Below are 22,992 nucleotides of genomic sequence, written 5' to 3' on the forward strand. Positions count from 1 at the left end.
CCCCCCTCCCCCCTCCCTCTCTCTCTCTCTCTCTCTCTGCCTGTCTCTGGCTTTGCCCGAAGGCCAAGGTGACAGAGGAGTGCTCCCAGTACGAGTTCGAGAACTACATGCGGCAGCAGCTGCTGCTGGCTGAGGAGAAGAGCTCCGTGCACGAGGCCCGGAGCTGGGCGCCCAAGCGGCAGTTCGGCAGCGTGCCCCCCGTGCGGCGGCTGGGCCACGACGCGCAGCCCATGAACCCCCTGGACGCGGCCATCCTGGCGCAGCGCTACCTGCGCAAGTAGCCCCCTGGCCCGGGTGCCGGCCCCACCGCCACCTCTCCCCAGCCCCCAGCCAGCGGCCCGAAGCCCCCCGTGCCCCCCCACCGGCTGCGACAACGGGGACGGGGCCGGGACAGCGCAGGTCACACACGGGGTCAGCAGAAGTACCACGAAGCTACCTTGGGAATGATCGCTTGATTGTTTGGTTTTTTAATCTGAGAAGCCTAGATAACTAATCTGCTTTTAATCATGACGTTTTAATCTACCTCTGGCTCTTTAACCATGCTGTCTCTGGACTGAGTGAGGGAGGAGGAGGGGGCCCGCCCGCCCAGGGCAGCGCCCGCCCCCCCAGACAGATAAGCTGAACCCGCAGCTCGCTGCTGGCTCCCAAAATGAACGCCCACCCCCCACGCCCTCCCAGGCCCCCTCCCAGGCTGTGTCTGTCCCTCCCCTTCTGACCCCAGGCCCCTCAGTCCAAGCTTTGGAAAACTTCACCTCATCGTAAGCAGAATTCAAATATATTTATTTTTGTACTGAAACCAACTTCTCTCCCATCTCTATGTGGCTCGGCCCGTGGCCACTCCCTGCCCCCACCCCCACCGACCTGGCTGGACAGCAGGGAGCCCACCGCCCACAGATGGGCCCCCTCCTCGCCCCCAGGCTCAGAAGCCCCTTCTTGCCTGCCCCTCCCCCTCCAGCCCACCAGTCCCTCCTGTTTCTGGTGATGGGGAGGCCTTTCTAGACTTGGTTCTCTTTCTCCCATCTCAGTAGCTTCTCTGAGGTGCTGTACCCTCGCATCAACCCTGGTTTCTTTCTGCACCCCGCGCCGTGGTACCGAGGTGACGTTGACACAGATGTGAAAGGGGTGCCTGGTGGGCGGGCGGGGAGGGGAGCGCTGGGCCGACCGTGAACAGGTGGGCCCTGCTCGCACGCCCTCTTGTTGCTCCCCGCACCCCTCTGTGTTCACAGAATGGTGGGGGCATCTCCCCTCCGGTTCTTGCCTCATAATGGATGTGGGGTCTCTCCCAGCAGACCCTGGCCAGGGCCCTTCATCGGGGCTGTGGGGCTCGCGGGGAGAGCTGTAGGGACTGGTGGGGGGGGGGTATGCCTGGCTTGAGAACAGCCCTGCTGCCCTTTTTGAGCCGAGATTTTGAAGTGGATGCCCGTCTTGCCAGAAACACTGTTCTCACCAGAATGCCCTTCCCTCCCACTCTCCCTCACTGGACTTGGCCTTGCCCGGTGCCAAGCAAAGACCCCTCCTCTGGCCTATCCCCCCAGACCCCCCTGGAAAGGCTGAGTGTTCCCCTCCAGGCAGCCCTGGGCCTTGAGGCCCTTCCTGTTCTTGCTCCCCAGTGGGGAGGTGACCGAGGCCTGTGTGACCTTGTTTCCCAGAGTGTGAGCTGCCCCCTCCCCAAAAGCTGACTCACTGTGAGTGACTTGGGCAAGTTCCCAAACCTCCTTGTGCCTCAGTTTCCCCATCTGGAAAAAATGGGGCCACCTCTTGCCAGCAGTAGCAGGGCCGCCCATGCCCCTTCCTCCCCATGCCCCCATCCCAGCACTTGGGCGCCTCATGCCTCTGCCTCAGTGGGTCTGCTGGAGCCCGCCTGAGCCCAGCACTTACTCCCCCTGAGCACCAAGCTCTGCCTCCATCAGCGGCCAGCCGCTGAGAGCCAGGGTGTCGTGCTGCGGGGGCGGGGGATGGCCTCTTTTCTATATTTATTTCAAAAAGAAGTCTCCCAAGGGAGTAGAAATGCAGTCTGGCCTAGGGCTCCCAGCCCCTGTGACTGTCCTCCCGGGAGGGTCTCAGCCGAGACCCTCTGGGCCTGCTTGCCACAGGTGGGCTTTCTCCTCCTTTTCAAAGCAATACGCTCGGGGGTCTGCAGAGCCTTATCAGACAGGCTGGGCCCTCCAAGGTCGGCCCCTGCGTCTGATTACATTTGTGGCAAAGCAAATGAGAGGAGGTTGGGCCTGCCCTCCCTGGGTGTCACACACTGAGAGGTCCTGTTGTAAAGAAACAAAACAGAAAAAGTCACAAAAAAGTTTGTATAAAGACATATTTTTGTACTACATGGGGACTCTTCCTGCATGTCAGCAATAAAACTTCCTGACCTGGAGCCGGTGTGGCCTGTACGTCTGCCGTTCTTGTCGTCCTCCCCGTGTCCCTGTCCCTCATGCCCCAGCCAGGCAGGGCAGGCTTCCTGCAGCTCTCGGCTCTGCCCCCTCGGACAGCCCCCCTCCCCGCAGCCGCTTGGTGGAGGAGGGGACAGAACTACCCCGCATTCTCCTGACCCATTAGTGCACCCCCCCGCCCCGGAGTGCCCCCGGCGGACCTCCCTGCTCGGCTAGCTCAGCCCCGGCCCTGTGCGGGCAGGAGGCGTCCCAGGGCGGCTGCGGCTGGCCCAGTATCGATCCTCTCTCCCTGCCAAACCCCCATCTGGGGTCGGGGGGGTCCCGGCCAGAGACTGCCCATGTGCCCCCAAGCCCATCCAGGGCAGCTCGGGTGAGAAGGGCCGGGCAGGCCTTTTCCTGCACTGGCCTCCCCCGTCGCTCCCCTCCATAGGCAGCCAAAGGGCTTCCTTCCTTCCTTTCTTTGTTCCTTCCTTTGCCTAAATTTAGACGTTGGGGCTCGAGCACCGGAGTGTGCCCCTGACGGTAGGCCGGCCCCCCCAGCACCCCACGGCGCCCCGACAGACCCACTCACGGGAGTGGGAGCCCACACACGGCCCCAGGTCATAGAAGGAGCCGAGCCCACGCCCGGAGCCCCTTCGCAGCAAGTGTGCAGACAGCGGACTGTGCGGATTGTCCAGAGCCGCCCCGGCCCCTCGCCCCGACCCGCACACCACCTCCCCGGCCGCTCCCGCCTACACACAGCGCTTCATCCGAGCCATCGGGGGTGCGCGGCCGGAGGCGCCCCGGCTCTGCCAGCTGCAGCGCCTGGTCTCGTCCCCACGTCCGCCTCCTTCCCGTCCCCCCACCCGATCAGCCTCCGTTCCACGCCATATGCACGGGTCAGCCTTACCGGCCACCAACACCCAAGACCGCCGCGCGCGGGGAGGGACCCGGCCTTGCCTACTCGCCTGTCCACACCTGGGACGGGCTGGGCACGCAGCTCGCACGCCAGAACTCGGTCTCAACCTCAACGTGTCAGATGGCTCTTCGGTTTTTATTGTGAGCCCCAGAAGCCACGGAAGCGGAAAGTAGCACAAAGGTGGTGGTGTTGGGGGGGGGGGGGATCAACAGCCTCCTGTGCTCCTGAGAAGTCAAACAGGAACGGAGAAGTTTCCACCCGTTTGAGCCACCTCCGGGGCCCCAGCGGCCTCAGGACTGGAGCTGCCCAGCTCTCTGAAGTGGGGAAGGGAGGAAATGGAGGCTCGGTGGCCGAGTTGATCAGGCCAAGCTTGCCTTGACTTCTTGCCCACCCCCCACCCCCTCCCACCCAACGTCCAACCCCTGCTAATCCTGTCACCGGCCAGGCAGAATCTGACCCTTCTCGCAGCTCCCTGCGACCACCCTGTCTGAGCCCCCTCTTGCTTCCTGGCCTCCCTGCTCCCATCCTTCCCCTACAACCGCCCAGGGGCCACATGGCAGCCAGAATGAGCCTTTTTACAAGCCCGGTTTTGTCCCTCTCCAGCTTAGCACCTCTGATGGCTTCTGTCCCAGGCAGGATAACATCCAGAGGTCTGTCTGTGGCTTGGAAAGCTCCACAAACAGCTCTGCACCTGGCCTCCTCTCTAACTTGTGGGCCCCTCACCCCGCCTCCGTCCCTGTGCCAGCCACACTGGGCTCCTTGCTGATCCCGAGAGAGCCGAGCCGGCTTCCACCTCAAGGCCTTTGCCTGGGCTATTATTTCTGGAAGGCTCTTGCCCCAGATAATTTGCATGGCTGCCTCCCTGACTTCCCTCTGCTCAAAATGTCACCTCAGAGAGGCTGTCCTGAACACCTGGCCTTCTCTAACCCCTTAAGGTTTCCTCTTTATATTTCTTCATTGTGCTTCCCACAGCCTGGTATGATATCGTATGTCCAATTATTGATTATATCTGCCTTCCCTTCTCAGATGCTGAGCTCCATGAGGGCAGGCCTCTTTTCTGTGTGTCCATGGGAGGAGGGGGGGGGCCTCAGAATTATAGGGTGCTGCTGGCATTTAGAGGGTGAGGCCAGGGACAGCCCCACAAGGAAGGCAGATTCTACATCCTGCACAACATGAGTGAAAATGTTTACAATGACCAGAGCCAAGAATCTAACTCCCTTTTATACATAAACACAAAGGACTGGTGGACACATAACATACACTGAAACTTCAGGGAATGCAACTACTGTGCAAAGTGGAGGGAATCTGTACCTTGTGTTGCTCAAAACTGTACCAAGAGCGCCTCACCGTTTCCGACCCTGTCATGACCGCAATGTCCCAGCGCCAGTCTGCAGAGCTGTCACGTTCCCAGCGAGTGACCACGTCACAAATATCATTACCTTTTATTTCTTTATACTTTTAATTAGATGCGGAGGTGGGTATATAAGCCACAAATTTCACTTCAGGAGCATAAAAGGATCAATACAGAGTATCACGAAGAGGCAGCTTTGGGTCTGACTGGGTGGGGAACCTTGACCTAGAACCACCCCGTGGAAGACTGGTTGGGAGCCAGGCCCCAGCCCTTATAGCCATGTGACCACACATACATGCTTCATCTGAGCCTCACTTCCCTCCTCGTTAGATGGAAGTCCCACTACGACCCGCACACGGTGACTGGGAGAGCTGAAGATGAAGGGCACATAGCACTTAGCCAACCAAGTACCAGGTGCCAGGAGGGCACTCAATATCCATAACTCTTATGGTTCATTCTGCAAATTTCACTGGGGCCTCTTCCCAGCGGCTGTCCCAGGGGCTGAGAGGCATTCAGAGGACTGGGCAGGTCTAAGGAGGCCATGAGCGGGTCACCTTCTTCCCTCCATCTAAGACCTAGCCAGCCCCTGAACCCTTCGGTGGGAAGGCCCCAGTGTCAGGAACAGACCCCCAGCTTGGCCACTGAGGAAGGGAGCAGAGCTGGGTTTTGCATTGGGCCCTGAATATTCCAGCCCCCCTGACAACCCTCCCAGAGGCTCTGGGTCCCTCAGCCCCCTGACCTCCCACCAAGACCTGTCTTAACTTCTTTCATTAAAAAAAGACCTGTCTTGGGGCACCTGGGTGACTCAGTCGTTAGGCGTCTGCTTTCGGCTCAGGTCATGATCCCAGGGTCCTGGGATTGAGCCCCGCATCGGGCTCCCTGTTCAGCGGGGAGGCTGCTCCTCCGTCTCCCTCTGCTGCTTCCCCTGCTTGTGCTCTCTCTCTCTCTGTCAAATAAATAAAAGTATTTTTAAAAAATAAAAAAATAAAAATTTAGAGCTGTCTTTCCTGAGTTTCATCTTAGGATCACTCTCTGTGCCTCCCAAGGTGACAAATCTCTAGTCCCACAAGCTGACAGGAGAGCAGAGAGGCAGCCAACCAGTGGGCAGGTGGACGGGCAGCAGGTCAGTCACAGGCCGGCAGACAGGGAGGAAATCAGCAGGTGGAGAGATGGGATGCAAGCCACGCAGGCGAGTGATGGGTATGCCGAGATCCCAGCCAGCACGACCGGAAAGCAGGTGGCTGGGAATGCCTACAGACTGGCTGGCGGGCAGAGCGGGCAGAGCGAGGCAGGCAGGAAAGCAGATCGGCAGGTGGGCAGGAGGGCCTGGTGGCCGTGGGGCCCGCCCACCTGGGCCAGAGGCACAGCCCCCAGGGCCTCCAGGAGTAGCCCTCAGCCTCTTTGGAACCCTCCAGGGCAGGGCTACTCCTCCTCCCACCCAGCCTAGCTTGGCCGCAGGCATCCCCCTAGGCGAAGGCAACACTCTGGTGTGTCCCTGTCTCTGAAGGGACCAGTAAGCATCTCAACCCCCCACTCTGCTCAGCAGGGCTGAGTCACATCTGACTCTCTCCTGACACACACGTCACCCACCAAGGCACGGACACCTGTGTCAGCAGGTTAGCAATACCCAGAGGTCCGCATAGCACGGCAACAGCTCGACACAAACCGATCCCAAACCTTGCATGCTCTCACGAATGCAGAGGCGTGCGCGTGGCCCCTCAGGAAGGCCCAGGTGGGCGCCATACCGCCCGAGGCACAACATCCTCAAGACCCAAGGTGGGTCAGAGCACGGCAGCAGCATGGGTGGAAGGCATTCAGTGAATCCATGCGCCCACGGAAACCCACTGATACCACAGCCAGTGGTTAGATTCCGGCCTCCCGTTCAGCCTCATCCCACCCGGCTCTGACTCCTCCCCCACGATCTCCCGACTCCTCCCCCAGGAGACCCCTCAAGGTTGCACAGCCCGAGCTCGGGCTTCAGCGGCTTCTCGTCCCTCCCGGCTCCAAGGCCGATCTCACCCACTCCCGGGGAGTTCCATCCACCTTCTGTGTCCAGGGCTCCCAAACCCATGTCCAGCCCAGACTCCTCCCGGGGTCCCCCGCCTGACACCTCCCCCGGGGTATCTAATGCACATCTCAAAGGAAAGTCCGACCCCCCAGACCTGCACCCCACATACGCTTCCCTCAGGGGCTCGGGCCCAGCGTCCAGCGGCGGCCCTGCGTCCTCCCCTCACAGCCACAGGCAAGGCCGGAGTCGCTGACCCCGCCTCACCTGCTCCGCGGCACTTCCGGGACCAAGGCCTGGGCGCGGCCCGCGCGGCCCCGGCCCTCCCCGCTCCCCGCTCCCGCCCCGCCGCCGCCTGCTACCGCCAGTCCCCACCGGGGTCTCTCCAAAGTGCGTCAGGAACCAGGACGCCACCCCCCCGGCCCCCCAGCCTCTCAGGGCTCCCCACCGCACGGACAGTAACGTCGGAGCTCCCCCGCGGGCCCCCCCACGCCCCTCCCCTGCACCCGGGAGAGAGGCGCCCCACGGCAGGATGCGGTGTCACCTCCCGCGCCCCCTTGAGAGCGGCCTGCAAGTGTGCTCCATCCCCGTCTGCGTCTCAGCAGCGCCGACGCTACCTTCTTCACGGCCTGCCTCTCGGCCCTGGAGTCGGCTCCACGAGGGCAGAGGCCTGTGTCTGTCCTGTTTCCCGCCGGAGCCCCCATTCCCGGGAGGTAGCATTTGGGGACCGGCCGCCGTAGGGATTCACGCGCAGCGGTGGCCGCCCGCACACAAATGCTCGAGCAGATACCACACGAAAGTAGACACGCAAATATACAGAAAGAGGCAGAAATGCCTCCACGCGCGCTCCCAAAACAGACTCAACAGTCACAGGGACACCCAGGTCCTTCCCAACCCCGTGGGAACTGGTCTGTCCTTTCTCCATCTCCATCTGCCCTCTGCTTGAACCCAGTCTCAGGACTGGAAGTGGGGGGTCTCCAGCCTGGACACACAGAGGGGGTCACTGGCCCACAGGCCTCAGGCCGCGCCTTCAGTTATGTCTGCAATTTCCTCTCCCCCTTCCTTCCCTCCTCCTCTCTGAGGCTCCCGCCAAGAAGGCCTCCCCCTCACCCAAGCCCCAGCGCAGGAAGGGGGGCCCAGAAAGGGGGGGGGCTGAAAGTCTGAGCAGGAAGATCACCCAGGCCGCACACATGGATCACAGAACGCGTTGCCCCTCCAAGCCGAGCCCAAGTGGCAACGGATGCGCGCGCACCGGCAGGTTTGGCCAGCGGCAAACGCGCCTCTGCGGCAGGCTCCGCGCGGGGCACCGGGGCGGCGGCAGCTCCAGGCTGGGCTCTGCAAGGCTGGCCTGCTCCCGCTCTAAGCTCCGGTCGGACATTCATTAACCCTGTGTGACAGGAGCTCTCCGAGCCCGAGCCCTGGGAGGAGGGGAGGAGAGCCCCTCTGTCGTAAACTGACATCTGGGGCAGGACTGAAGAAGAGGGGCAGTCTTCCCTGGGTGAGGGGGCCTCCTGGAAGAGCAAGGTGTAGAGAAGGGGTTAAGAGCCCCGGGCTCTAGGGGCAAAGAGCAGTGGGTTCAAATCCTGCCCGTTTTGTCAAATTATTCAAACTCCGTGACTCAGTTTACTTATCTGTCAAGTGGCGACAATGGTACTCACTTTATAGGGTGGTTAGAATTAAATGAAAGAATATTACAAAGGGCGGGCGCGCGCACACACACACACACACACACAGACCGCCTGGCACCTAGGCAGAACTTCATCCTTATTATTATTTTTGTTATTAGTAGCTTGGGGGCGGGACCCTGCCACCGGCCTCCCCAGCGGTTTCCTGTGGGAGAGCAGATGGCCCCGCCGGCCTCGCTCCCCCCTCCTCCCAGTCGCTCGCTCCTCTCCCCTTCCTCTCCCGGCCCTTTTCCTCCCCGCCTCCCCCCGCCCCGCCCCGCCCCGCCCCTCCTCTTTCCTCGGAGGAAACTTTTCCGCCGGCTGGTCCATCGGCCCGTGTCCGGCCCGCGCTGCCGCGGCCTGGGAGCCGAGCGGGGCAGGCGGGGCAGCCGGGACCGGACGGGGCGGGAGCGGCCGGGTCCCGGGTGTATGCGGCCGCCGGACGCGCCGGGGCCGGCAGCGGGGAAGCGGGGCGCCGACGGTGAGTGAGCCCGGGCCTCCGGGCCGGTGGGTCCCGGCGGGGCGGGCAGGATGGCAGAGGGAGGTGGCTTCCCCTCCCCGGAGCCCGCCCTGGGAGTGGGTAAGGCACTCGCCTCTCGCTCCTCCATCCCACTACCGGGACGCCGAAACCGGGCGTCATTTGGGGACCCCACAAGGAGGCGGAGCCTCCTACGGCCCACTTCCCTGACCCCTCAAGTTGGAGGGACGTCTGCGCCCAGGGAAAGGATCCCCCCAGGGCAGGGCCCAGGTCTGTAACAAAGTTAGGGAGCTACTCTCTCCAGGGCGGACGCTGGGGCTGCGCTTCCAGCGAGGGGAGCTACCCGGAGGAAGCGGGGTCAGGATCAGCTCTGGGCTGGGGAGTGGGATCTGACCTTGCTGACCTCGCAGGCTGACAGGGGGGCTGTCCCTCCGCCCCCAGAGCAGCATGGATGCCCCACGGAGGGACATGGAGTTGCTGAGCAACAGCCTGGCGGCCTACGCACACATCCGCGGTGAGGGTGGGCCCCAGGGGGGGGGGGGCATGGGCCCCACTCCACCCCTTCCCTCCTCACCTCCCTGCCCCATCCTCCCAGTCCCTCACTGCCCGATGGCGGCTACCTAATGTCTTTCAAATGAGTACTGTCCTTGTCCCCCCAAAACTTAGAACCTGGAGTCCTTCCGAAATGGAATAACTCCCACCCGCCAAGGAGCCAGGGCTCCTCCATGACTTCTGCCCTCTGACCCCCAGCTAACCCCGAGAGCTTTGGCCTCTACTTCGTGCTGGGAGTCTGCTTTGGCCTGCTGCTGACGCTGTGTCTACTAGTCATCAGTATCTCCTGCGCGCCCCGCCCGCGGCCCCGGGCCCCTGCGCCGCGCCGGGACCCCCGCAGCAGCAGCCTGGAGCCCGAGGACGACGAGGACGACGAGGAGGACACGGTGACCCGACTGGGCCCCGACGACACGCTGCCGGGCCCAGAGCTGAGCGCCGAGCCAGACGGGCCGCTGAGCGTCAACGTCTTCACGTCGGCAGAGGAGCTGGAGCGGGCGCAGCGCCTGGAGGAGCGGGAACGGATCCTGAGGGAGATTTGGCGCACCGGGCAGCCGGACCTGCTGGGCACCGGCACGCTGGGCCCCAGCCCCACGGCCACAGGCACCCTGGGTCGCATGCACTATTACTGACCGGCCCCTTTCCGCTGCAAAGAGCTCTGCGTACTGGACATGCGCAGGAACTCACAGCTGCCCCAGGCGTTGGGACTGCCCCTGCCCACGGTGCTATGGAGGCCCCGCCCCCACGGCTCCCCCAGTGCTATTGGGCCTGGATCCCCCCTTCTGGGATCCCCAGTCCTGCCAGAAAGCCCGTGGGGGACAGGACACAGGGTCCCCAGCCCCTTTCGTGGGATCGGTTAAGAGATGACCAATGAAAACTGCATTCTCAGTGACTCAGTCTCCCTCTGTTACTTTTGTCCCCAGTGTCCTGCAGGCTTCTGCCGTGCAGGGGGCCCCAGATTGGGACCCCACTCGACTCTTTTACCAGGCTGACCACCTCCATCAACCCACCCAACACCTCAGCATACATGCTTGCATTCAGTTCACAGACTGAAAAAACACTCCACCGCCTCACAGCCTCACGCACAGAACAAGTTATCACTCGCATTCCTTCCTCACAAATGCATTCCTTCCCGTCGAAGGCCTGGGCGCACTTTGCCCCTGTTCTTCAAATGCTCTGGGATCCTGCATCATTGCAATCTCACACACACACACACACACACGAGGCCCCGGGACATTGCAATCACACACAGACACACACACTGCAATCTCACACACACACACACACACACACACACACCCCAGGCCCCGGGACATTGCAATCACACACACACACACACACACACACACCCCAGGCCCCGGGACCCTGCCCTTGACGCTAAGGCACTATTACCCCGTGTTAACCGTGTGTGCCGGAGCGGGGCTATGGAGTTCGTGTCTGAGAAGAGCTGAGTTCCAGCGAGCCCTCCCGAGCGGACCGTGGGGCCAGCTGGGAGGGGCCCCGGCTCGAGAGCAGGCCCGCCCACCTCTGGCGCACAGCTGGATTCCGGAATCCGGGCCCGCGGGCAGAGCCCGACCCCGCCTGGGCCCCTCCTGCCGGCCATTTCTCCAGCACCCGGCAGACGTCCGAAGGAGACACCCCCACCCGCCCCCGCCATCCGGTGGATAAAAATAGCCGCGCGCAGGCCTTGGGAACGGTAATGGAAGCCACATGTTGGCCAGATGTGCCCGGGAGAGACCGCCGGGAATGCGGAGGGCCCGGAGCGCCCGGCCGGCCCCGCCCCTGCCCCGCAGGCCCCGCCCCCGCACGGACCAGGCAGGCGCGGGCGAGCGCGTACGCGGCAGTTTACTTTCTTGCGTTTCTCAAAGTCGTGTGCTAGGACGTGGGAGGCCGGAGCCTGACTTGCCCCCAGGTCCCGCCGTGGTCCCTTCCGGGCCCACCCTCAGTGCGTCTGTGTCTGCGTCTGCGCGTGGATGGAGCCCCGGGTCCGGGACTCCTGAGTCCCCTGCTTCATCTGCACCTAGTCGGGAGAGGGCGTTCAGGACAGGCCGTCAGGGGAGGGCCAGCCTCCAGCCCCCTGGGCTCCGCACCCCACCCACCTCCAGCAACTGGCGCTTCTCCTTCTCGCTCTTCAGCTCCTCCCAGATGTCGGTCAGCTTCCTCCTGCGGACGGGAGGCCGAGGGGGAGGGGTGGGCTGGGCAGACTTAGAGCCCCCGGCCCCCTCCCTGCCCACGCCCCTTCCCCTCCCCACTTACTCCAGCTGCACCCCCATCCGCTCCAGCGACCTCCTCAAAGACTCCATCTCGTCCTGTAGCCTCATTATATCGCTTCTGTCACTTTTGCTGTCCGTGAGATTTTGCGAGACCAGGGAAAGTAGGGTGGGAGTCTCTTGGGGGTCTGGAGTCGACTTGATAGAATGAGGATTCTTTTGAGCAGGGGCTACCTCTTTGGGGGACACCTGCTCTTTGGGGAGTGTGGCCTCTTCCGGGGTACCCTCATGCTTCCCAGGTGCCTCCTCAAGGAGAGTTGTAGCCTTCTCAAGGGCAAGCATGGACCCTGGCTTGGACTTAGACTCAGACTGGAATGGGGAGCTGTCCCTCTGATGGAGAGGGTCTGTCGTCATGCAGAGATCGGGCTCCTCTGCCATGTGGACCTCTTGGGATTGAGCCTCACTGGCGACAGGAGACTTGAACTTCAGCAGGGCTTGCTCCGGAGAGAAGTGATGGAACTGAGTGTTGTCTCTACTGGAGGCCTCTTCAGAGGGCACCTGCTCAGGGGTCAAGACCTTTTCTAGGGTGGGCGCCTCATCCCCAGGAGAGACCATCTTTGGGCCAAGGACTTCATCCTCTGGTGGGACTTCTGGGGCAGGGGCCTCATCCACAGAAATGAGGCTGTCTGGGCTGGGAGCCTTGTCTAGAGTCAGGCCCTCTTGTGGGGTGGGGATCTTTGGGGCTGAGGCCTTGAACTCTAGAGTCAGGGCCTCCTCGGAGATGGTGACCTTATCTGGAGTCAGGGTTTCCTCTGGAGTGGGGGCCTTATCCGGAGACAGAGTCTTCTCTGGGCTGGGGGTCTTGTCCAGAGTGGGGGTTTTATTCACAGGAGAGGCCTTTGCTAGGCTGCTCCGCTCTTCCTCCTGTGGTGATGGGGGTGAGGTCTCAGCCGAGGGATGGGGACCTTGACAGTTTGAGTCAGGCTCCCCTTGGCCTGAGATCCTTCACCCTTCACAACCATAGCCCTGGGAACCAGACTCTGCCCAGTGGTCCCGGTGTCTCAGGGCCTCTTACCTGACTGGTTGCAGAGCGCTGCCGGGAAGCCTGGGTTTTTGATCCCTTTCTACCAGGGTGGCCTGGACCCCTGCTGAGGAAGCTGCCGCTGGAGCCTACGAGAGCAGAACCTCAGGGGTCCAAGCTCCTCTGACCCCGAGTCTCTCCCCATCTTTGTCCTTTAGCACAACCACCCTATCCCTGTCCCTCATTCCTACCCCACTGTGGGAGGCAACGAGACCTACCCGAGTCTCGGGAGGGGCGCTTCTGACTGTCTCCGCCGCTGGGCGTCCAAGAAGGCCTGGAACATATTCCCATCAGACCAGGAGGTGGGGTCAGGGAACAGCATTTCCTTTGTACCCTCCTCCTTCCCCCACCCCCACCCTGCTCCTTACTTGGTTTTGTTGGGCCCAGTAGGGGCTGTCACCAGCTTCCTGACTGTAGGGAGAGCCGATTTGGGCATCATCTTTTTTGGTTCCTTAATAGGAGCTGGGAGGGGAGAAGGGAGTGTGGCACCCATTCACTCCCTTATTCATCCATCTAACAGTTGCTGGCCCTGTCCTCTGCACGGGGGACTAGGGACAGGAGATGAACATTTGACTCTGCCTCTTTGGAACTCTGGGGAAGCCGACCACCCTCATGCCACGTGGGCATGGGAACTGTGGGAGCAACCCAAAGGGACACATAGCAGGAGACAGTTGTCAGGGAAGGCTTTGGAGGGGACATGGCTTCATATCCTGCCAGTTTTTTTATCCATACTTTTCTTTTTTTTTTAAAGTAATCTCTGTGCCCAACATGTGTCTCAAACTCACAACCCCGAGACCAAGAGTTGCGCGCTCCAGGGACTGAGCCAGCCAGGCGCTTCTATCCCTACTTTTCTATCCATACTTTTCTATGACCTGTCCCCTGCTCAGTGCCAGGGCTGCCTCCCTGGTTCAGATTTCATCTTTTTCCTAGACCACAGCAATAACCTTCCCCAATCCAACCCACCCTCCCTGGAACTTCTTGGTCTTCTCTATCTCCTTCACTCCCTAAGAGATCTCACCCAGTTTTATGGGGTTAATTAGCGCCAATAAGCCAACGACTCCCATATTTTCATCTCTAGCCCCTGAACTCCAGGTTCCTATCCAACTGTCCTGTTTCCACCTGGGGAGCTAACTGGCATCACACACTTAACATATCCAAATCTGAGCCCTCACTTCCCATCCCCCAAATCTGCCTCTTTCCAGTGTTCCCCACCTCACCCACTTACCCGCTCGCCCAGATGACAAAATGAGTCATCCTTGACCTCTTTCATTCCCTTATGCTGCACATCCAAGCCAGCAGTAAATCCTGATTGCTCCACCTTCAAAACAGGTCCTGAATGCAACCGCTCCTCACCAGCCCTGCCACTAAGCACTCTAGACCGAGGCACCCCCACCTTCACCTGGACAGGGCAGCAGCCTCCGAGCGGGGCTCTGGCCACACTGCCCCTGCCCACGGCTTGTTCCCACAGCAGTCAGAGTGAGCTCGGGTTCCGCCGGGGCCGCAGACATAAGCCAAAGTAGAGTATGTCACGTGTGAGAGAGTTATTAGGTGTTACCGAGGAAGAACAAGCAGGGGAATGTCAATTTTAAATGGGGCGGTCAGAGACGGCGCGCTGAGAAGGTGACACCAGAGTGAACAGTCACAAGCGGTGACCTTTGTATTTGTGGACACACGAGCAGCCCCGGCCTAGGCACGCACACGTCCTGGTTAGTCACACACGCGATGTCAGACGCGGCCATGCACACGAACCCCCCGGCCGTATGCACAGCGCGCCAGAGCACGGACCCTGTAGCCCGACGCCAGGCTCTGACGTCCTGCTCCACTCTGTGCCAGCCATGTGAGGACCCGGCTGTGTCACCTCACCGCCCTGTGCCCTGGGGCACGACACTATACACCTGGTGGGGTTACTGCGAGGTCTGAGGGGACTTCACTCATGTGAGGCGCTCAGAAGAGGATGGGACATAGAGTCAAAGCTCAGAAAATGTTCACTTTGACTTCAGCTTCTCGTACTTTAGCTGATTAGGTGCTCGGTAGGGCCCTCCCACGAGAGAGCAATTCTGTCCTCCGGAGGATACAATTTTGAGGCACTGCTGGGCCTCAGAGAAGTGGGGGAGGTCCACAAAAAAGGGAGGAACTGAGGCCAGAAGGGCAGTAGGAGGGCCAACTACTGTGGCTCCGGAGCTTGGGCCTGTGATGAGGAGCCGATACCCAGGGTGCGCCCCCTGAGTCCCCCACGGGCCCAAGCGTGGTACCTATGCGGCGGTGCCAGCCCTACACACCCCCTTCTTCTAGAGGGCTCTGGTGGTCTCTGGTGGTTGGTGCCCTTTGGCTCCAGGCGGAAGTAGAAGCAAGTCCTCTCTGGAAGAAGTCTTCCCCTCCCGAGGCGGGAACTCCCTCAGGTTGGGATCAAGTCCTGAGCTCACACACAAAGATCACAAAACACACGAGACGGCAGGCCACTGAGAATGGGAGTCGGCAGACACGACGCACAGCAGGTCCTGGAATTGCCAGAGAACACAGCTGTGCTCCAGGGCATGCAACAAAAGAACCATCAGGAATAAGCAGGCAGATCTGGGGGGGGTGGGGGAGGAAAACTGAGCGACTAGAGATGAAAAATAGCATTCTTGAAATAAATCAAATGCAATATAGGTTAAATAGCAGGTAAAACACAGCCAAAAAGCCAGAAAGAGAATTACTAAGCTGGAAGCACAGCGAGGCAAGGAGCAGAACATTTGAAAGCACTGGTAAAAAGAATGGATAATGAAAGGGGGTTTGGCTACGGCTGAATGACGCGGTAAACAAATCCTCACCTCGCAAGGCAACTAGAAAGCTGGACAAGGGCGCCTGGGTGGCTCAGCTGGTTAAGCGACTGCCTTCGCTCAGGTCATGATCCTGGAGTCCCGGGATCAAGTCCCGCATCGGGCTCCCTGCTCAGCAGGGAGTCTGCTTCTCCTTCTGACCCTCCCCCCTCTCATGCTCTCTCTCTATTTCATTCTCTCTCTCAAATAAATAAATAAAATCTTTAAAAAAAAAAAAAAGAAAGCTGGACAAAACCACCATTTCTGTGCTCTGGAAGTTGACCAAAGGCATAAGATAACCTGAGAAGTGTTTACACTTGATGGCCTCCTTGGCCGCGCCTGCCCCCATCCCTGCCCCTGCTCCCGCCAGCCTGGTCTATGCAGACGCTCTGCTCTGCAGCGTAGGGCCGGCTGCAAGGATTGGCAGCTTCACTGCCACGGTGGAAGGGAGGTCACTCAATTTAGGGTGTAGCCTTGGACTTGGCACTGGTTTCATAGATAGGAAACCAAAAGCACAAGCAACCAAAGAGAAAATAGAGACATGAGACTTCCTTCAGATGTAAAACTTTTGTGCATTAAATAGGACACCAGTAAGAAAATGAAAAGACAACAGGATGGGAGAAAATATTTGCAGTCTACGTCCGATAAGGGACTTTTCTCAAGATATATAAAGAACTCTAGAAGTCAATAGTTAAAAGTCAAATAACCCAATTAAAAAATAGGCAAAGGACCCAAACAGACATTTCACTGAAAGATATACAAATTGGCAATAAACCTATGAAAAGATGCTCAACATTTAAGTGGGTAGAAAAAGGTGGAGCAGAACCATAATGAGATACCACCCCACACTGACTAGGGTGCTTATAATAAAAAAGAGAGTAACAAATGCTGGTGAGGATATGGAAAAAGTAGAACCATCATGCATTGCTGGTGAAAACCGTGTGACAGTTCTTCCCAAAGCTACTACAGAGCAATCATAGCACCCAGAAATCCCTTTCCTACGCATACACCCAAGAGAAATGGAAACATGCCAACACAAAAACTTGCACACAAATGCTCATACCCCAAAAAGTAAAAACAACCCAATGTCCACCAGCAAACAGGCGGATAAAATGTTGTACATTCCCACAATGGAATATTGGGCAACAAAAAGGAACGAAGTACAACATATACTAGAGAATGGATGAACCTTGAAAACAAAAGGTACAACAGAAAGGTTTTTCTCTGGGTCATGAGATGGAGCCCCACATGGGGCTCCATGCTGGGCGTGGAGCCTGCTTGGGATTCTTTCTCTCCTTCTCCCTCTGCCCCTCCTTTCTCTCTCTCTCAATTAAAAAAAAAAAAAAAAAATTTTTTTTTTTAAAGTATTTGAATATATTAACAACTCTGATGAGACTGAACAAGAAAAAGAGAAGAAAAAATAATTATTAGAAATAAATAAAAGACTAAGTGCAGATACAGACTATGAGAGAATATTATGAATAACCTTACACAAATAATTAGAAAACATTGATGAAATGTATAATTACAAATATAATTCACTAGGGGCACATGGCTGGCTTAGTCAGTGGAACGCGAGACTCTTGATCTCGGGGTTGTGAGTTTGAGCCCCCCATTGGGCGTAGAGATTACTTTAAAAAATAAATAATTAAAAAAACAAAAATGAAAATAAAACTGATTCAAGAATTTTAGCCAGGTTCCTGGCTAGCCATTGTTATCCAGGGACCAGGAGACCAAAAGAACGCTGTCTATGCAAGGCTCCTAAAATGCAAGATTTCCTCCCATCTCAGTTCCAAGGTGAAGAAGCCATTTGAACAGAAGTTGTAAGGGGGTCTTTGCAGATGTAATCAAGTTAAGAGGAGGTCACACTCTATCAGGGCCCTAAACCAGTGATTGGTGACCTTATTAAAGAAGAGGAAAATTTGGACACAGTGCAGACGACAATGTGAAGACAGGCAGAGAAGAGTGGCAGATACATCTATAAGCCAAGGATTGCCAGCAACTACCAGAAGCTAAGAGACAAGGAAAGATGCTTCCCCTAGACTCTTCACAGCAAACATGGCTATGCCAACATCTTGGTTTCGGATTTCTAGCCCCCAGAACTGTGAGAGATTAAATTTCTGTTGATTTAAGCCAAACAAAACAAAGAAGAAGAAAAAGAAAAAGAATTTCAGCCAAACCTTCCCATAACTATTAAAGAAATTAAAAAAAAAAAAAAAGGAAGAAGAAATTGAAGTCATTTAAAATCTTCCCATAATGGGGGAAAAAAAAAAAACCAGGGCCAGATGGATTTACAGGCAAGTTTTATCAACTCTCAAGGAATGATGATTCCCCTTTTTTTTTTCCCCCAAGTAAACTCTACCCCCAGTGTGGGGCTTAAGCTCACAACTGAGATCAAGAGTCATATACTCTACAGACTGAAACAGCCATGTGCCCCCACAATGATTCCCATCTTTTTAAGATCTACCAGATAATTAAAAAACAAAATGTATACCCCTTAACTCATTTATGGGGCCAGTATAATATTCATAATCAGAGGAGGAGAGTAAAAATAAATGCAAAAATCTTAAGAAAAACTGGGAAAATATTCCAACGGTATATGAAAAGATAATAAAACCATGACCAATTTGAATTTATCCCAAGAATGCAAGGGTGGCTTAATATTAGCCAATTCTACAAATGTCAGAGAAATCATTTCAAAAGATTCATATAAACAATTTGAAAAAATTCAGCACACACTCTTGATAAAAATTCTAAAACTAGAAATAGAAAGGCCCTTTCTTAATCTGACAAAAAGAGTATCTAAGAAAAGATCTAGGGGCACCTGGGTGGCTCAGTCGGTTAAGTGTCTGCCTTCAGCTCAGGTCATGATCTCAGGTTCCTGGGATGGAGCCCTGCTCAGCAGGGAGTCTGCTTCTCCCTCTCTCCGCTCATGCTCTCTCTCTCTTTCTGTCTCTCTCAAATAAATAAATAAAATCTTTAAAAAAAAAAAAGATATAAGTAAGTCTCACTGTTAAAGGAGAAAAGCTGGAAACATTCCACTTAAAATCAGGAACATGGTAATGATGTTTAACATGACAACTTCTATCAACAGTGTGTTGAGCCCCTAGCCACTATAGTAAAATGAGAAAATAAAATGAAAAGACATAAAAAGTGGAAAAGATAGAGCAAAATTGTCATTAGTCACAGATGACATGACTGTCTTCATAGAAAACATATTAAGAAGCTAAAGACAGGGGCCCCTGGGTGGTGCAGCCGTTTAGGCTTGGGCCCCACACTGGGTTCCATGCTCAGCATGGAGACGGCCTGAGATTCTCTCTCCCTCTCCATCTGCTCCTCCCACTTGCGCTCTCTCTCTGAAATAAATAAATAAATCTTAAATAAAAAAGCGGGGAGGGCGCGCCTGACTAGCTCAGTTGGTTAAGCGTCTGCCTTCGGCTCAGGTCATGATCCTGGAGTCCTGAGATCCCATGTTGGACTCCCTGCTCAGTGGGGAGTCTGCTTCTCCCTGTGCCCCTCACCCTGCTCATGTTCTCCCTTGCTTTCTCTCTCTCTCTCAAATAAATAACTATTTTTTTATTTTTTTATTTTTATTTTTATTTTTATTTTTTTTAAGATTTTATTTATTTATTTGACAGAGAGAGACACAGTGAGAGAGGGAACACAAGCAGGGGGAGCGGGAGAGGGAGAAGCAGGCTCCCTGCTGAGCAGGGAGCCCGATGCGGGGCTCGATCCCAGGACCCTGGGATCATTGACCTGAGCCGAAGGCAGACGCTTAACGACTGAGCCACCCAGGCACCCCTATTTTTTATTTATTTATTTATTTTTTTAATTTATTTATTTGAGAGAATGAGACAGAGAGAGAGAGCATGAGAGGGGGGAGGATCAGAGGGAGAAGCAGACTCCCTGCTGAGCAGGGAGTCCGATGCGGGACTCGATCCCGGGACTCTAGGATCATGACCTGAGCCGAAGGCAGTCGCTTAACCAACTGAGCCACCCAGGCGCCCCTAACAATTTTTTTAAAAAGTCTCTACAGATAAATTGTTATAAATAATCAGTTTTTAGCACCATGACCGGCTATAAAATCAATATACAAAAATCAATGCATTTCTATATTCCTGAAATAAACAGAAGGTAATTTTAAAAATAAAATTTTAAATTTATTTATTTATTTATTTTTAAGATTTTATTTTTAAGTAATCTTTACGTCCAACATGGGGCTCAAACTCACAACCCCAAGATCAAGAGTGGCACGTTCCACCAATGGAGCCTGCCAGGTGCCCCTATTTAATTTTTTAAAAGACACAACAAAAAAATCTGAGGTATCTAGAGATAAATCTTACAAAAGTTGTGTAAAACTCACAAGCAGAAAGTAATACATGGTGCTGGAGCAATTCATTGCCCATATGGAAAAAAGTATAATTGGGTCACTCATTAAAAATCAATGCCACAAAGATAAAGGCACTTAAAAACAAAAGGCAACACTTTAAAAGTTTTAAAGAAAATATAAATGACTTTTTCTGAACTTGGAGCAGGAAGGATGTCTTAGACAAGGAAAAACCTGCTAACCATGAAAGATTGATATGTCTACATTAAAATTAAGAACTCCCGTTCATCACAGAACACCATTACACAAAAAGAGATAAAAAGCCACAATGAGAAAAAATATTTGTAAGGCATACAACCTGCAAAGGATTGGTATTCAGTATATATAAAGAACTCCAACTAATTATAACTAACCAGGGAAATGCAAATGAAGTCACAATGAGATGCTATTTTGTACCTACTAGATTCACACACAAAAAAGTAAAATCTGATAAAACCAAGTGTTGAAGAGGATTTGGAATAACAGGATCTCATACACCAATGGTGGAATGTTAAAGTGTACAATCACTTGGAAAACCAAACTGACTTTATCTCATAAAAGTTGAACATTCACATACCCTACAATCTAGAATGCCACTCCTAGGATGATATCCTAGAGAAATGATGGTATCTGCACACCAGAACACAGGCAGAGAAATGTTCATGGCAGCAGTATTTGTTGTAACAAAAACTAGAAACAATGAAAATGGCTAACAACAGGAGGAGACCAGATACACACATAAACTGTGGTAAATTCCCTGCAAGGAATATTATATAGCAGAGAAAAATTAATGAACTTACATCTAGATATGACATAGATTAATCTTAGAAATATAATGTTGATTGGAAACAGCAAGTTCCAGAAGACTATAAACATGATACCATTCTTATCAAGCTCAAAAACAAGCAAAAATCAGTCGATACATTATTTAGGCACATACATAGGTAAACAAATTTAAAAACTCAAGGGAATTATAAAAACAAAATTCAGAATACTGGTTATCTTTTGGGGGGAGAGGAGGGAGCAGAATGGGAAGGAAAAGGAGCACATACATTAGCAATACTCTAGTTCTTGGTTTGGTGACAGATCATGAATGTTCACAGGTCTCCATTACTAAGTTTTAAAGCACATTATGTACAGTTTTGGCATGTGTGAAATATTACATTAAAAGATAAGTAAAACATCCCCACGGAACTATTCATTGACACATTTATATGACATGCAAACACACAACACAGTCTCAAAGACAGACACATCGATCAATTGTACTTTGTACATTGTACAGACACATTGTACTTCCTTACAAAATGAAACAAATCTAAACACTTGATAGCCATATTCTCAGAACACACAAAGAAATATGAACACACACAAACAAACACATTCCTACACAATGACCCACATATATACCTACCAGGTCCTTAACCCACAGAGCGATAGCTCCTAAGGGACTATAATACTGCACCACTGGGGAGCTGTGGGTGTTTATGGCAGCTAAACTGGTGGGGCCCCAGAGAGCAAAATCCCACCCCCACCCTTCCCCCCAACCCAAATCCCAGGTTTCCTGGGCACCCACCTGATTCCCGAGACACCATTTTCCGTGGGGTCAGCTTCTTGATCTGTGAAGAAGACAGTTATCAGAATCTGAAGAGTCTCTACATTTCTAGATCCACCGTCATTTAGGGGTAGCCTAAATGTCCACTGAGCACCACCACCCCCAACTTTGTCCAGAGCAGCCTGCCTGCCCCCCACCCCCAACCTGAATGCCTGGCTCCATACTCACTGGGGGTGGAGGGAGCACAAAGTTGTCGGGGAAAACTCCTCTTCTGCCTTGAGACTCTCCTTCCCACCAGCCCTTATCCTCTGTGGTCTAGGAGAACAAGATACCATGGGGAGGTGAGCCAGATCCCCAAGCTCCTTCCTTTCCGGGTCCCATGGCTTCTCAACGTGCCCTTTCTGATTACCTCCCCTGCCCTGTGCTTTCATACCTTCCTCAGTACTTTCACCTCGTCCCCCCTCCGCAGCGCCAACTCATCCGGGGCCTCAGGCTGGTAGTCGAACAGGACCCTGTAGATCTCAGGGCGAGAGACTGTAGCGGGGGTCAGTCCATCAAAGCCAACTCCTCTCCCAGGTCAGGCGCTCCCTCCCCCATCAGCTTCGTTGAGTGTCCCCCTTCCCCAAGTCAGCTAGGCTCGTAGGAGGGGGTTCTGAGGAATCCTTTGGCTGGGTGCTCACCTGTCCGCAGGTAGTCTGGAGGGCTGTCATAGGTCAGACTGCTCAGCTAGTGGGGGGAAGGGGGAGGGAGGAACAAGCTGAGTCTCCACCCCTCCAAGAGGAACTCACCACGTCTGTGCCCACCCCACGCAATTTACCTTGGGAGGCCGCTGGGTACCAGGGCTGACTGAAGGCATGTCTGGGTTCCGGAGGCCTGGTGGGGACAGTGAAGTTAGGGGTTGTGCTAATTCAGTTTAGATCATGGGAGAGGTCAAAGAGGTCACAGGGTCAGGATGTGTGGATCACAGGCTCAGGCCACTGGGTGGGTCACTGGAAATTGCAGAGTCTGGTCACAGGGGTTCATGGGGTCACAGAGTGCAGGTCTCACTTGGGGGCCCACTGTCCAGCAACTCCACAAAGTTGGATGGGAAGGCTCCCAGCTGCCCGTTCTTCTTCCCCAGCCACCAGCCGTCCTCAATCTGGGGAGGAGGAGGACGCAAGGCCATCTGGTTCTGCCCCAAGGGTCTCTCAAGAATTCTTCCACCCATGTTTCTGCCCGGATTCTGCCCGATGCCCCCTCCTCCCTTGCTCCCTCACTTTCCCATTTCTGCGCCCCTCACCAGCCCCAATGCCCACACCCTCCCTTCACACATCCGTCACCCACGGACTTGCTCCGGCATCTCCGCCCAAAGCCTCTCTATCACTTCGTCCCCTCACCTCCTTTATCACTTCCACAATCTCCCCAGCTTGCAGCTTCAGCTCGTCCGCCTGCTCCGGACTGTAGTTGAAGTTCACCTTGCACCATCTTTGGGGGCCCCGAGATTTGGCGGGGCGACCTGGGGTTAGACGAGAGAGAGAAAGGCCGCTGGAGCCGCGCGCCCCAGTCCACTGAGCTGGGAGAGGGATGGGCCGGGAGCGCCCCAGCAGGAGCTCCAGGCCACGCCCCAAGGCGGAGCATTGTACCCAAGAACCAATCACAAACCGCGACTGC

General features: G+C 55.3%; 3 protein-coding genes across 9 annotated transcripts in view; 2 read left to right on the top strand and 1 right to left on the bottom strand.

The window, feature by feature from the left end:
* Positions 1-2,370, top strand: part of STK40 (serine/threonine kinase 40) — a 39,574-nt gene extending 37,204 nt beyond the window's left edge. For all 4 annotated transcript variants that reach the window (XM_032387738.1, XM_032387762.1, XM_032387754.1 and 1 more), the window contains one exon: positions 63-2,370. In XM_032387738.1, the coding sequence (XP_032243629.1) occupies positions 63-281 (219 nt within the window). In that variant the 3' untranslated portion in view covers positions 282-2,370. The remainder of the gene's footprint in view (positions 1-62) is intronic.
* Positions 2,371-8,700: 6,330 nt separating this feature from the next.
* Positions 8,701-10,559, top strand: EVA1B (eva-1 homolog B). Of its 2 annotated transcripts, none has more exons than XM_032417449.1 (3): positions 8,701-8,786; positions 9,225-9,297; positions 9,534-10,559. In XM_032417449.1, the coding sequence occupies exons 2-3, from the start codon at positions 9,231-9,233 to the stop codon at positions 9,962-9,964; spliced, it is 498 nt and encodes a 165-aa protein (XP_032273340.1). In that variant the 5' UTR covers positions 8,701-8,786; positions 9,225-9,230; the 3' UTR covers positions 9,965-10,559. The 2 variants fall into 2 exon arrangements, with proteins under 2 accessions (XP_032273340.1, XP_032273333.1); XM_032417442.1 differs by having other exon boundaries at positions 8,716-8,786; positions 9,194-9,297.
* A 569-nt stretch (positions 10,560-11,128) lies between these two features.
* Positions 11,129-22,884, bottom strand: SH3D21 (SH3 domain containing 21). 3 transcript variants are annotated; one of them, XM_032387789.1, is made up of 12 exons: positions 22,719-22,884; positions 22,160-22,215; positions 22,023-22,068; positions 21,776-21,876; positions 21,571-21,657; positions 21,364-21,406; positions 12,992-13,085; positions 12,842-12,897; positions 12,618-12,712; positions 11,589-12,466; positions 11,432-11,495; positions 11,129-11,352 (listed from the first exon to the last, which is right to left on the bottom strand). In XM_032387789.1, the coding sequence occupies exons 1-12, from the start codon at positions 22,804-22,806 to the stop codon at positions 11,275-11,277; spliced, it is 1,686 nt and encodes a 561-aa protein (XP_032243680.1). In that variant the 5' UTR covers positions 22,807-22,884; the 3' UTR covers positions 11,129-11,274. The 3 variants fall into 3 exon arrangements, with proteins under 3 accessions (XP_032243680.1, XP_032243673.1, XP_032243665.1); XM_032387782.1 differs by lacking the exon at positions 22,719-22,884 and adding an exon at positions 22,390-22,528 and having other exon boundaries at positions 11,129-11,346; XM_032387774.1 differs by lacking the exon at positions 22,719-22,884 and adding an exon at positions 22,390-22,528.
* Between the last annotated feature and the right edge of the window lie 108 nt (positions 22,885-22,992).

The sequence above is a fragment of the Phoca vitulina genome, unplaced genomic scaffold, assembly GCF_004348235.1.
Source record: "Phoca vitulina isolate PV1807 unplaced genomic scaffold, GSC_HSeal_1.0 scaffold2, whole genome shotgun sequence".
NCBI classification, from domain to species: domain Eukaryota; kingdom Metazoa; phylum Chordata; class Mammalia; order Carnivora; family Phocidae; genus Phoca; species Phoca vitulina.